The 14,738-nt window shown below is 39.8% G+C and overlaps 1 protein-coding gene across 1 annotated transcript in view; it reads left to right on the forward strand.

Moving 5' to 3' along the window:
• LOC141913198 (MAP kinase-activating death domain protein-like) overlaps positions 1–14,738 on the forward strand; it is a 55,478-nt gene that overhangs the window by 22,938 nt on the left and 17,802 nt on the right. The window contains exons 13-25 of the mRNA XM_074804668.1: positions 850–891; positions 1,767–1,998; positions 3,228–3,345; positions 3,852–3,980; positions 4,070–4,184; positions 4,690–4,876; positions 5,434–5,625; positions 6,097–6,187; positions 9,524–9,948; positions 12,039–12,192; positions 12,654–12,991; positions 13,761–13,868; positions 14,468–14,632. Of these exons, the coding sequence (XP_074660769.1) occupies positions 850–891; positions 1,767–1,998; positions 3,228–3,345; positions 3,852–3,980; positions 4,070–4,184; positions 4,690–4,876; positions 5,434–5,625; positions 6,097–6,187; positions 9,524–9,948; positions 12,039–12,192; positions 12,654–12,991; positions 13,761–13,868; positions 14,468–14,632 (2,296 nt within the window). The remainder of the gene's footprint in view (positions 1–849; positions 892–1,766; positions 1,999–3,227; positions 3,346–3,851; positions 3,981–4,069; positions 4,185–4,689; positions 4,877–5,433; positions 5,626–6,096; positions 6,188–9,523; positions 9,949–12,038; positions 12,193–12,653; positions 12,992–13,760; positions 13,869–14,467; positions 14,633–14,738) is intronic.

Below are 14,738 nucleotides of genomic sequence, written 5' to 3' on the forward strand. Positions count from 1 at the left end.
TTTAAACCGAGAAACTTCTCAATCTGGGAATTGTTGTATAATCACGTGGAAAAATCAGGGAAAACTCAGCGGAAAAATGGCCACACTGGTATTGCTTGGATAGACTTTCGTTGTTTTAATGATAATTACCTTATAACCATTCATGATATACATGGATATATCCTTCTCGCCTGGACCTGGTTTCATAGATGTGCTCAGGCAAAAAATCCCTCGCAACATTTCGTAATTTGTCACTTATTTCCGTGGATTGTCATTATTACTGCGATGGAGGAGATTTTTCCCTAGGGGTAGCTTTGATGCCCGTCTATGAAATCGGGCGTATTCACACCCCGTAGTTTATAGTAGAGTATCATCAGCTCATTGACCTTCCACCTGCTAATCCCAACCTTATATTGAACGACGGCGAATTGCATGGAGCATGGCTGTTCCCATTAGACACAATCACATGAGACGATTTGGCCTGGGTCAAAATGGCCCAGATCTGGCCTGATTAGAGAGTGCGTTCACCAGAAACCACTCACTCGATACTAAACAATACTTATACAAAGCAAAATGAGTCAATTCAAAAACCTGTTGAAATTCACGTGCAATAATTTGACCCGTGCTAAAATTTGGCTCTGTTAGGTCTGACATTTTTGGTCGGGTCGAACAGGCATTTGGCACCCGTTTGAATGGTTGTTCCAGGCTTAATTCGTGTTTGGTTAATGCTCGTGTGATCGTGGCTATAATGTTTAAGTATTCAGTTCCTACCTGCGCGGTTCTGCAGCCGAGAGACCACTCAACGTCTGCATTATGCACTATCTATCGCGATCTATTTCAACGTAGTAAAATTTGTTGTGTTTGTCGCAGGAAGAAGAAATCGTTGCGTAAGAAAGTGAAGATTAACGTAGGGTTAGTCAGTTATATACTCGCACCATACAACGTTATATATATATATATATATATATATATATATATATATATATATATATCATGGTTAAACCCGGCACTTTTACTCTTATTAACCCTCTCCAGTCCGTATACATACATTTCACGGAGTAATTGTATCCGATATCCAAGCAAACGAACTGAAATCGACTTTCATTTAACGCCACGACTGGAAAGGGTTGTTTTCATTTTCTGTTCTTTTCAATTCTGATTATATGAGATACTGATCAAGTATCTCTATATGAGATACTGATCAAGTATCTCATGACTATTTTCGATCTCGTGCTTCGCCTAAGTCTATGAATTTCGATGTTTTCATGACACTGCTTCGGTTCGACATGCTGAATATCAAAAGGTTACGGTGAAGCTGACAAAAAAATTCGATGTACATGGAGATGTACCGACCGGTATACGCTTTTTGATGGTTATTTCGCAACTGGGCATATTTTGTATCGCGTTGCACCATTTCACGTTCACTTTTCGTATATTAAGTTCAACGCACACTTTTTGCGGCTTCTAATTGTTATTTTCTACGATTCGTGTAACTTATGAAGGATGCCCAACTCAGACGTGAAGGGTTGAGTTCTTCGAAAGCCCAGGAATGATACTCGCGTCGTAAAGACCGATTTGTATCAGTCAAAAGAATTTCTACCAAGTTAATGAACGGAGCTCGAGCTCCACAGTTGTGAGTTAGCTATAAGTCAATTGAGTTTACAATATTAACTCGATGGAGTCAAGTTTAATTCATAGCCGCGGAACCTGCGCCCGACCTGACTTTTCGTCTCGTACAACGAAGTCATCGCTAATCGGAATTTGTTCCCGTATTCTAATATTTACAGCGGCGCCGATCAGAATTCGCCGGCGTTGAGACGCGCGAACATCCCACCGCCGATCCGTACCGATCTGTCCGACAGCCATGACAGCAGCGCGCCGAGCACGCCGATCATCGACAAACGTAACCGCAGCGACAGCGAGGTGGCGCCGAGTCCCACGTTGCTGAAAGCGCCGACAGCGAATTTGAAATCGTCGTCTCAGCCGAGCACGCCTACGAGAAAAGCGGCTAATTTCAAGGTAAAGTATCTCGTAAACGAGTCATAGTGTGTAGCGAGTCTACTTTACACGGTAGGGAGTTGAATGATGGATAAAGGCCACAACAAAATCACAACAATAACATCGATTCGCTGAGTCACTTCATGACCAGAGCTGCCGACTGCCTTCCTGAATTTCAGTATTTGTTACTCCTTTATGATGAGAAATACTGATTTGATGCGTTTGATGCGTACAGAAATATGAAAGATGTTACTGAAGGTCTTACTGTTGATTACTGATTAATTTGAACAGAAATATGAAAGATGTTATTGAGGGTCTTACTGTTGATTACTGATTAATTTGTACAGAAATATGAAAGATGTTACTGAGGGTCTTACTGTTGATTACTGATTAATTTGAACAGAAATATGAAAGATGTTACTGAAGGTCTTACTGTTGATAACTGATTAATTTGAACAGAAATATGAAAGATGTTACTGAAGGTCTTACTGTTGATTACTGATTAATTTGAACAGAAATATGAAAGATGTTACTGAAGGTCTTACTGTTGATTACTGATTAATTTGAACAGAAATATGAAAGATGTTACTGAAGGTCTTACTGTTGATTACTGATTAATTTGTACAGAAATATGAAAGATGTTACTGAGGGTCTTACTGTTGATTACTGATTAATTTGATCAGAAATATGAAAGATGTTACTGAAGGTCTTACTGTTGATTACTGATTAATTTGAACATTTTCTTTCATATAACAATGAAACGTTACTGAAAAAAAATTATATTTGTGACTGATAGTACGTTTCAGAGGTTGGCAGCCCTTCATGTCCTAGTGCATGAAATGAATGACCATAAGCGATTTGTCCCTAGGTTATTGTTATGGGTTTCAAAAATCGTGATGAGCAGTTACAATGTCTATCATTTGCACAATTTGCTAAACGGTTTTATAGACTGGTATTACCTTTAACCCGGGGGTTAACTTAATTGATAATGAATTGAGTTAGCCTTTGGGTTAAAGGTAGTACCGGTCTATAAAACCGGCCCCAGAATCTTATATTCAAAACTGTATTTGGTTTGCGTATTTGATCCGATTTCAGACAAGTTAATGAGCCTTGAAGTGCTAATCGACATCGTTGATTTATATTTACGGTATATCCTTAGATTGCTCATAGTTTATGGAGCTGTGACAATGAGCTGTATATCATAATCTTCCGTATCGTGTATAAGCTACGTTTTGTTCTCCGCGTTTCAGGTATTTTCCGGTAGTGACTCCGATCGACCGACGACACCGTCATCTATTATATCGTCGATTAGTAATGAGATGAACGGTATTGCGCAACAGGCGTCGTCTACGCTCTCAGAAATATTCGGTTAGTATTTGCATATTGTAGGCGATTGCCGGAATACGAGTATTCGGCGAAGTCCATCACATCGATGTTTAAAGAAGAATTCAAAAACTTACTATTTTAGGAAAATTTATAACTGCAATCAATCTTAGTCACCTGCAAATTTGAACTTGATATTTGTTCTCCGAGTGTTTTTAATTACTATTGGAGTAATCATCTTCCGAGTAATCATTCAAGTGATTACTCCAAGGTCAGAGTTCATAGCGTTGGTATACAGAGCAGAATTTAGCTCGTACTACAAGCCTTGAAATTTGTTCCGAATACGACAATTTTAATGATTTCATACTGGACATACTGGTTTCATAGGCTGGCATTACCTTCAACCGACGGGCTAACTCAATTCATTATCAATTGAGTAAACCCCAGGGTTAAAGGTAATACCAGTCTATAAAACCAGCTCCTGAAGTTTTTTGCTTCGTTGTTTCACTGTGGTGACGATTACATCTGATGTGCGTTGTTTTCTATGATAGGCTCAACACCAGCGAAACCTCCGCAACAGCCAGTGTTACCGCCTCAACAGGAACAACAACAACAACAAGTCAGTCAACCCCAACAGCCGCAACTATCGCAGAAACAGTTGAAACCGTTCGCTCCGCTAGGTACCGTATGAGATGAGCTGATTTCTGTCTAATCTCTCGAACTGCCGTTCCGAATTGAGCTGAAACGATTTCTGCGTGTTTGTTTTCAGGAAATCGCAAGGCGTTAGTCGAAAAATCCGGTCTCGTCAAACACGCGACTGCGAAGAAAACGAAAGAAATTCAACGCCAGGTGTCGCAAGATGCGAAGAACGCCAATACACACAGGTGCGTAGAATCTGTATCTGTAGATTGTAGTAGTTTTAGTGGTTTTCAAGACTTGGCTACCAGCGACTGTAGGTTGAGAACTTAATGATTTTCCTAGTTTATTGATACATCGCCAAGACTGCAGGCTGGTTCCATAGTCATGGCTTGGACTTAAGACCAGTCTAAGACTAACATAAATCTATAGTCGATCTAACATCTTAAGACCAGTCTTAAGATTTGAGACCACTGGACTTAAGTCTTCACTATATGGAACTGGCCCCAGTGGTAAGTAACACAGTCATGGTTTAGATTGAAGACCAGTCTAAGACCAACTTAGTTCTAAGAGTTGGCAGGTGTATGATCACTTTTCTATACTCTTTCTTTTTCGTTTCGATTCTGGCAGTAGGTTGCAGAGTCATGGTTTAGATTAAAGACCAGTCTGAGACCAACTTAGTTCTATAGCCGATTGAAGAGTTGGCATCTGTGTGATCATGTCTCTATATTCTTTCTTTTTCGTTTCGATTAGCGAGAACCAGCAGTTCCTGAAAGACGTCGTCATGAACGTGCTCGACGGGAAAGGCGTCGGCTGGCTGAAACTGAGCAAACTGAAGAAACTGATGGAAGACGAGAATTATCGAAATTTCGTCGTCAGTCGTTTGAACACGTCGCTCGATAAGAAGCTAACAGAAGACGACCTACATATTGAAGATGTGGTATGTTGGTGAACTCAACTTAATGATTTGAAAATTATCCAAGTTATGTGTTTGAACCCTGTATATTACTGCTGTGTCCTGGGGCAAGACACTTATCCTCAATTGTCTCCCTGATCTGTCTCAATTTTCTCTCGTCTGATAGACGCCTCTTGAGCGCTTGTTAGCTGCTCTGTGTTACTTCTCCCAAGGATAGACGACTGATAGATGTTAGTGTATCAAAGCATTAACATCAATACATCGCGATGCGGTTTACTAGCATTATTATTAAATATATACAAATTTGACCCCAGTATGTTGAATAGCAGGCACACCATTGTTGTGCATCTACACCATAGTGCGGCGTATTGTTAATTGCTAATATTTCACTATGTTTGACAGGAGTTGCCATCTTTCAATAGAGATGAAAAAGAAATACTAATAAAATCAATACACCGCGATGCAGTGTACTAGCAAAGTCCACAAGGGATTTATACACCACACTGCAGTGTAGAAATACTGAAAGGGTCAATATTACTTTTTGCAAAATGAATATATTGTATTGTATGCGTTTGTTTTAGATGATTTCGAGGCCGATTTTCAAAGGAATGTTGACGGTTTTACGCGCGATAGTCGTCGGATTGGAGCACACGTATCGTAATCACGGTATCGGCGGCATGGCCAGCACGTTGATGGTGCTCGAAATCGCTCACACGCACTACTGGCTGAAGGACCTGTCGGGAAGCAATAAAAGTGATAGCAGCATGTCTCAGGTAGGCCGAATACGCGTTATTTCATCGTATGAAATGATCGCTTCTGATGTGTCCGGGCAATATGGATCGGGGATATCTTAAGAATTTTACCAAAAACCCTCGAAAACTCGGGTAATTTGCTGCTCTTGACCACTCGTGTTTCTTTATCAATACAGGTTTCGATCAATTGTAACATTTTAGGCCAAAAATTTCTCCATTCATCAGCAACATTGCATGAATTTCGTGTAATAAAATGAAAAACTCATGAATTTTGTGTAATAACATGAACAAAACCTGGGAAACTCAGGGCATTCGGTCAAATGCTATTGACCACTCCTTTGTTAATCGATATGCGCTGAAAAATGAATGAATTCTGACATCTAAACCATGAATTTTCAGAAATCTTTTAATCTACTCCCCCAGCAGTTAAGGGTCAATGGGAAAGGGTCATTGCGGCGAAGAATTTCAGCTAATGATGATTTTATATTACAGGGAAGTTCGCCGTTCGGAAGTCAAGAAAGTTTGGCGTCGAAAGTGAAACCAGACGGATTTTCCTTACCAGACGACGCGCTGGTGACGTTAGGTATGTTTTAATCAACCGCTTACCTTCCAAACGGCTTAATTTATGGTGAAATGTACGCGACGCTTCTTCCTCAATATCTGGTTGCGGTAGTTAACGTGTATCAAGCGCCACCTTTTGAGAAACCGCCGCATTCGAAACGGAATTTAACTGTTTTCCATATGTTGATCAATCGTAGGTACAATTACCGAATATATGGGGACTGTATTGCCAGGTATTTTTGAATTCTTCGCCAATAATATCGATTTACCGAATTATATAACGTACACTCTAAACCTCTTCGATTGTTTTATCACACAAAATAATTAGATCGTTTGAAATTTTCGACGAGATATAGGTGTCTTTTCTCGAGTTGATTTGAACTTTTTTCTTTCGAATTCGAATATATTTTCGATGTGAATGAATGAATGTTTTTTCCTGTCTCATCGCCTCAATCATTCCTAACTAATATGTGTGAATATGCACATATAATTATATATATATATTTATATATCTATACATTCAAATTGCGGTGGCAATCTTTGAATAGATGGAGTGTTGTTTTTCTGATCTATATATGTACTGATCTATATATGTAAATAACCTTACTTAAAACGAAATGAAGAGAATTTCCTTGTTTCCATATATTATTTAAAATCGTCTAAAGATATGTCTTAACAATTAAAGACCAGTCTAAGCTCATTTTGCTACCAAAATCAGTCTAACAATTTAAGACCAATCTTCATTGACTGGGCTGCTACAAAAGCTCACTGCTTCCGAACTTGTAGAGCTCAAGTTCGTCTATTATGTTGCAATCTAATAGCAGTCGAATGCGCTATGCCACTAACTACCATATACCAACCACTTCTTGGTCTTTGGGTCTTTGGTCGTCGTGTTATTTACTTTCATATCGTGCCATCAACAGGTATACATGTATTATATAGACATTTTCTCTAAATATCATATATATATATATAAACATTATAATGGTCGTCTTTGTGGTTTGTCAGGGAATCTAATACCGGGGTGGCGGTCGTCATCGTCAAAACCTTCGTTTCTGACGTCTGCCCGTATTGCGTCTTCTTCGTCTCCTCGTACGAGTAACGATCCAGGCAAGTTTGTGCGTGTGCGTGGGTGTGCGTATTCATTAGTGTTTTACTTACTCTTTACTTTCCTACAACATCGCACTATTTATATACAGTGTATTAGCGATATGGTAGAAATCCGCTTTATACAGATTTAAGAGTTTGAAACCGAGAATTTATTTTGTCAAAAATTAAAATGACGCGTTTGTCAATCGCTTGCCAAATACCTTCTCACTCAGAAATTTCTCGATTTACTTGTTCCCCTTGTATATACGCAGAGCTGCCAACTGTTCCTGATTTTCAGTATTTGTTACTACTTTATAATGAGAAATACTGATTTGATTTGTTTACTCTAAGGGTCTTCTCTAACTGTTGATTACTGATTAATTAGGACATTTTCTTTCATATTTCAATGATATGTTGCTGAAAAAAATCTGCTACTGATTTTCATTTTTCAGAGGTTGGCAGCCCTGTATATACCCCTCGTTTTTAGTTTAATCCCTAACATCTAACGTTGATGATCTCTAGTGAGAGTTCAAAACATCGTGCAGTTTTGAATTTTTGATTAAATAGATTCTCGGTTTTGAAACTTGTACATAGTAAAATCTGTATATAACAGGTTTCTATTACATCAAATCTATTCTCCACGTTTGAGTGTGGTTATTCTACAACTGTGTATTTCAGATACATCACAGATAGTTACAACATATTTAATACGCGCACATATTCACCGTGTTTGTCCCTGTTTTTCTACTTTCTACTTGTATTCATTTCCGCGTTTGTTTTGATGAATGTGAGTTTTGTTTTTTTGACCGATCTGTTATTTCTTATATTTGAACATTCTTTCAGATTTTAAAACAATGTCCTCGTCATTGATTACAATTATTACGAATTTGTAAACGTTTAAAAAAAATTTTGTTTCACACACAGGACTTAGTGGCTCAAAAGTTGGTTAAAGTTAATGAGTGGCTAGTTAGTTGACGTAGTGACAAATACAGCTGGGAAGCCACATACCTAGAAACCAGGGAAAAGTCAGGGAATTGTAAAATCAAATCATAAGTCAGTGTCTTATGTATTTGACTGCGTAAATTGATTGGATTCTTAGCGGATCAAGTCAGGGAAAACAGCTTACATGTCAGGGAATAGTCAGGGGGACAAACAAGTCAGATAGAAGTCGCCATCCTGTTAAAGTCCATTGTTACAACAACTTTACTAAGTGACTGTGATGAAATGCTACGTTTCTGGCTGTACATATTTTCATTTTCAAGTTTTTCATTTTTATCCGTCTTCTAGATTTCTTTTACACCTTTCTTTCGCAAACATTTGTCTTCTTATTCACGTGTTTCTTTATAGGTTTTCCGCACTTCTCTTTCTTGTATGTGTGACATGTGCCTGTTTCTTTCTATGCATATAACTCTTTTATGTCCGGTCGGGAATTATATCCTCATCAAGACATAAAATGGAATTTGAATACAATGTATATACAGTAAAACCTCTATACATGTATAGCGAATGCCTCTGGGACTTAGCAAAAAGTTTCCACTACTGTATATTGAACATTCTTTATCGGTCAAAGCATTCACTGTTCATTATAGAGAGGTGTTTACTATTTAGGGAGGTACTGATCTATGTATTTAAGATTATTTTGAATTTTCGGACCGGACAAATGGTGATCACTATAGAGAGGTGTTCACTAAAGGAAGTGTTACTGTAGTAATGATATGTACACTATAGCCAATATGCTCTGCATGCAAAAACTAATAGTCGATTTCCCAAGAGCTCCCTTAGCCATTTACTTGAGGCATGTGCACTAACATGTGGCGGGATATCATGTAACTGGTGGGATAAGTTCCCAACATTATAAATTTGAGAAGGTTTTCTATGTATCTGAATATAGAGTGGGTGCACGCTCCTTTGAGGAATCAAACCTTATGGTGTCGAGATTGCTACGGTTTAAATGCCTGCCGTAGTAAAATCCAGTTCATAAAAGGTCCAATTCAAACTTTTATCAGTAATATTTTCCCGCTGGTTTATGGTCGCTCTGACTGGTTTGTATTGGCTCCAACAGGTTTTTGTTGGATCCAGCTGATGTGTGTTATCTGGAACTGGTTTGCCATAGCTCTGACCGGTTTGTGTTGGCTGTAACCTGTAAATGTTGGCTCCAACTGGTTTGTGTGATGGCTCCAACAGGTTTTTGCTGGATCCCACTGGTTTTTGTTCGCTTCCACACTTGTTGTTCTATTTCTGATATTCATTTATCTGATCGTACTTTCAGGTTCTCCGGTCGTGTTCAACGGCGACGAATTCGAAAATATCGAGTTGAAGAAAGCGGCGACGCCGGACATCGATTTACCGCCGGATCGGCGTCGCGACAGCGGCAAGGACGTCGCCGAAACGTGTCGCAATCTCGAAGGACTGACGATCAAATCGGGCGAAAACGGCGGCAGCGGCAGCGGAAACGGCGGCACCGACAGCGGCGACATGCTGCGCGAACTCGTCAAAAACAAAGAGCTGATGAAGAATCGTCGCGCGGACGTGATGCAACGGTACGGCAGCGTCGACAGCGAGATGTCCGACTCGAGCACTCTGGTTAGTAACGTATCCGATATCGTAGACAAGGAGTCGCGTAAACGAGCGCGCATAAATCACCACAGTATTCGCGGTAACTTGTCCGATAGCGAAATCGAAACCCACAAAGGGGTAAGCCGTCGTTCCCGTCGATATCGACCGACATCATCGTCGTCGTCGTCGTCGTCATCATAATAACCGTAGTCGTTGCCGATAAATCTTTCGTCCGTTTTATTCGGTCACGTTTTTTTTTTTTAAATACCGTATCCCTCTCCGAACGGCATCCTCCCCCGGCGCGGATTCGAACCCGACGGCATCGCTCGAACCAGCCACGGCGTGGAAACCTGCCTCGCTAGACCGGCTTAAAAAAAAAAAAAAAAACAGATTGCCCGTTGCGTAATCGCTGGGGCAAATTTCGCAGATGAACTACCGGTAACTATAAATGGGACAACCAGGATTTCGGAATGGCTAATGACGGCAGCATCTAACCTTTCATGCAGCTGTGCACTCGGTCTAGTGTGGCAGGGTTACGTACTATGGTGAGTCTAGCGATGCCATCAGGTTCGAATCCCTGCCAGGGGAAGGATGTCTCCGAACGCCTCTCTCTCTCTATCTCTATCTCTCGCAGTTTTCGTTTCTGATTTGTTGTCTGGAATCCACCATTCTCTATCTCTGTTGTTCACCGCGGCAAGAGAGCGATTCGCATTCCTTATATCTCCGTAAAAACCTGCAATACAGGAAATGACAACTAGCCCGAAAAGTTTTTCTCGCGCTAGTAGTTGATTTTCAACGTTTTGACTATATCCTAATACCCGGTAGTCGTTTTATCTAAAAATGGGGATTGTCCTTGTTATTTATTTGATTGGTCGATTCGGTTTGGTATTAGATCGAAGTATATAATTCAATATAGTCGAAACGTTGAAAATAAACTAAAGCTCAAAGAAACTTTTTCGGACTCATTTATTTTTTCTGTATTGCGATCGTTTCGACACGGACGCAGTGTTTCATCGAGATTACTCCCTATTCCTCCCCGCCGTTTACGCTCTCTTCGCAAGTACGCGATGTTTCATTTTATGAATTCGTCTGCACGCGACGACGACAACATTTCCGACGTTCTCGCGCAATCTTCGACGCGCGATCTCTTTTTCATTAAATCTTCGAATTTCGATTAGTATTTCCGTAATCTCTTTTGCGTAACCCTCGTTCCGTCGGTGAGGGTCTCGAGAAAAATGCATGCAATTCGTTGATACGCTCGATGGACCATGTTATGCTTCTACTCTGGTGTTGGCGCTTCGTTTATATCTTCTTGAAATTTTGCATGGCGATTTTTCTTAAATCTCTACGAAAATGTCTTTATTTTCGTAAGTTCAATCTCTTGGTGTACACGTCTCTGCAAATACTTCTCTTGTTGATTATAGTTTTTTTCTTTAACCCTTTCAGTGTTATATAATTAATACGCTATAGTGCTGGAGATAATTTGAAAAATTTTTGAAAAATTTCACCCCGGCCAGGCATACCACTACATCGATGTATTGTGGGTCTACACCGTGGCGCGGTTTATTGTTAGTTTGCAGGTGCTGCCAACTTTCATTAGACATCAAAACTTATTACTCACAACATCAATACATTGTGATGCGGTGTACTAGCAAAATCCATCGCTAATTAATACACCGCACTGCGGGGTAAGCACTGAAAGGGTTAACGTAAGTCATGGTTATGAAAAGAAGATTTTGTCAAATGAATTTATCGATATGATGTTAAGTAAATACGTGAACCGATTTAAGTGAACTGAATTAACTGATTTAATTATTGCTTTGTATCTAGACTTAAAAGATAGGTTCCTGAATCAATAGATCATGAATGCAAAATGATTACAAAATTCGGAACCGACTAGGCCATGACGCCCAGTTTCCCCTGATGTAATGTAACTCATAAGTTTTTGTAGTATGTACAGTAAACTTCACCTTACTAGCTACATGTCAACTCTGACTAGATGAAATCATGGACGTATAAACTAGATCTAGTTTATACGTCCATGATGTAATTAAGGCGTTGTTTACTGAATGTGAAAAAATCTGAATGAATGAATTCATTAATTTTGTGCCCTCCAAATTCCTCCAACTCCCATATGAATTGTTCCGCGTTCCTGGATGAAATTCGCGTATTCTGAAATTCAACGTCTAATAACGATCGGTCGTATTTACGCGTTTTTGTATTTGCAGCTGTTCGCTCAAAAGCGCCGTCGTTCTCCGAGCGTGTGGAGCAGTAAGAGTTCGCAGAGCACCGGTTTCCGCTATCACGACGGAAAGCTCATCAACACGGTCACGTTACCGAGTCCCGAATCTCATCGTACATATCTGTTCGAACATCTCGTCGGTAAGATTTCATCATGAAAATGTCCATTTATTTCCACGTATTTTAAGTGGGCTGGCCATAATAAACCCTACTTCCCTTCCACTACTATTTACGAGTAGTTTCTACTCTTTTTAAGAGCTCAACTACTTCAAAAAATGTGTATCGAAATACTCTCAAAGTGAGAATAATTACCAGTTCATTTTCAATGAAATTTCTATTTTTGATGTTAAATTATTCTCATGTTTATGGAGACTACTGCAATTAGATACATCAGGTAGTCTGGGCCAAGTTGCGCATTCATGAACTTAAATCTCAGGACTGGTCTTAAGTTGTTAGATTGGCCATAGAATAATCTAAGCCATGTCTATGCAACTGGCCCTGGGTCTGGAACCCTGAAATTGATGTCTTTTTAAACTGATTTCTTGGTTTTGAAGCTGTTGTTTTATAGTGATTCTAACGTTAAATGTTGATTTTGCGCACAGGTAAAGACCGCAGTCCATTGTGGGATCAGATGCAGTTCTGGGAGGACGTATTCCTCGACGCCGTCGCGCAGGAACGAGACATCATCGGCATGGACCAGGGACCCGGCGAGATGATCGACCGTTACGTTTCGCTGGGCTCCGGCGAGAAGAAACGCCTCGAACACGACGAGGACCGTCTGCTGTCGATCACGCTGTACAACATGGTGTCGTTTATGACGATGGTGCGGGTGGAAAAAGGCGAACTGCGCAAGAAAGTTCGTCGTCTGCTCGGTAAATCACACATCGGTTTACTGTACAGTCAAGATGTGAACAACGTATTAGACCAGCTTAATAACCTGGTAAGTACAGCAGATGTATCCTCCCCCTATATTGTAATAGACCAGCTTAATAACCTGGTAAGTACAACAGATGTACTTATTTATCCTCCCCATCTATTACCCGGTATATTAGACTAGCTTAATAACCTTGTAGTTACAATAATAACCTTGTATATACTCCTCTATATTGTATTAGACCTGGGCTCAGTTCCACAGTCCGGTGTTAAGATATCTGAGAGTTAACTCATTGAAAATGAACTGATTTTAACTAAGAGTTAACTCTCACTCACCACAACTGTGGAACTGGATCCAGCTCAATAACCTTGTAAGTACGGCAGAGGTACTTTCATGTTCTCTCCTATATTGTATTAGACCAGTTTAATAACTTTGTAAGTACGAGAGGTGTACTTATATATCTTTCTCTATATTGTACTAGATGAGCTTAATAACATCTTAAGTATAGCTAACATATTTATTTAAAATGTATACAGAAAAATGATCCTCTTTGTAGGTTAAGGTTGTTGATTTTCATGAATTATGTGTTCCCTTTTGTGCATTATGAGTTTTTAGGCTTAGCTGCTCGGTAGATCATAGCCTCATATTGTGATTTGACCATAAACATCACTAGGGTTTCGAGTATATCCATCAGGAACCAGATCTGTAGTTCTTGTTAATACTGGAAGTCAAAGGAACATGAGTAGTACTTCTTTCCTAACTGTGGCACTGGGCAGAAACTGCACAATATTGTATTCAGTTTATCATGTTTTTTTTTTCCTCATTTTGTTTCTAGCATGGTAACGATATAGATCTGAGACCGTTAGGAAGTCGCATGATGCAAAAACAATCGTTTACGGTCCACTGGGGACAAGACAATACCGGTGATATGTTATTCATGGAGGTGCGTACGTTATCATACGAATTGAAATCGACTATGTTCGAAGGATATGTCCACGAAATCAAAGTTATTGATTTGGTTTCCGACAAAACAAAATTCTGATAAGCCGCTTATGACAGCTTTCTTGTGTTTGATGAACCATTAAAATCGAATGTTATTTAGCTTAGTGAAACTGGGGGCTTGCGTTGGTGTATGAACCTATTAAGCAGCATTCACACTCATGTATTTAGAACGGTCTAAGCTTTGGTCGTTCCAATTTAGAATGGACCAAGCATTACCACTGGTAAAAAGTTCTTGCTAACCTGATTTGTTCCATTTCAAAAGATCATACTAAAATCGGCCGACCAAAAGGACCGATCCAGATCTGTTCTGAATTTAAGGATGGACCATCTCTGTGTGCAAGAATAAGAAAGTCTTTGCTCTAAATTACCTATGAGTCATAGTATTGCATTAGTGGGGACCGTTGATAACTGTTACAGCAGATTTGTGTGATATTGTCCATTCTAAATTGACCCGTTCTAGTTACAGGCCACACTAGAACGGACTAACTGACATTATTCTGAAGTGCGGCGATGAATTAAGTTTTTCTTCGTCGTTTGCAGGTTTGCGATGATTGTATAATACTACGGAGCGTCACCGGGTCGATCTGCGACCGTTGGTGGTACGAAAAATTAGTCAACATGACGTATTGCCCGAAAACGAAGGTGCTTTGTCTTTGGCGCAAACACAGCGGACAAACGCAACTGAATAAGTTCTATACGAAAAAGGTTCGTGTTTTCGTGTGAACAAACACTTCGCGATGATCGACGATGTGCTAAAAATCTAGACTGTAGACTGAAAATTTAACATGTTTATGTATACATTTTCATCAAA

This window comes from Tubulanus polymorphus, chromosome 11, assembly GCF_964204645.1.
Source record: "Tubulanus polymorphus chromosome 11, tnTubPoly1.2, whole genome shotgun sequence".
In the NCBI taxonomy this organism is placed as follows: Eukaryota; Metazoa; Nemertea; class Palaeonemertea; order Tubulaniformes; family Tubulanidae; genus Tubulanus; species Tubulanus polymorphus.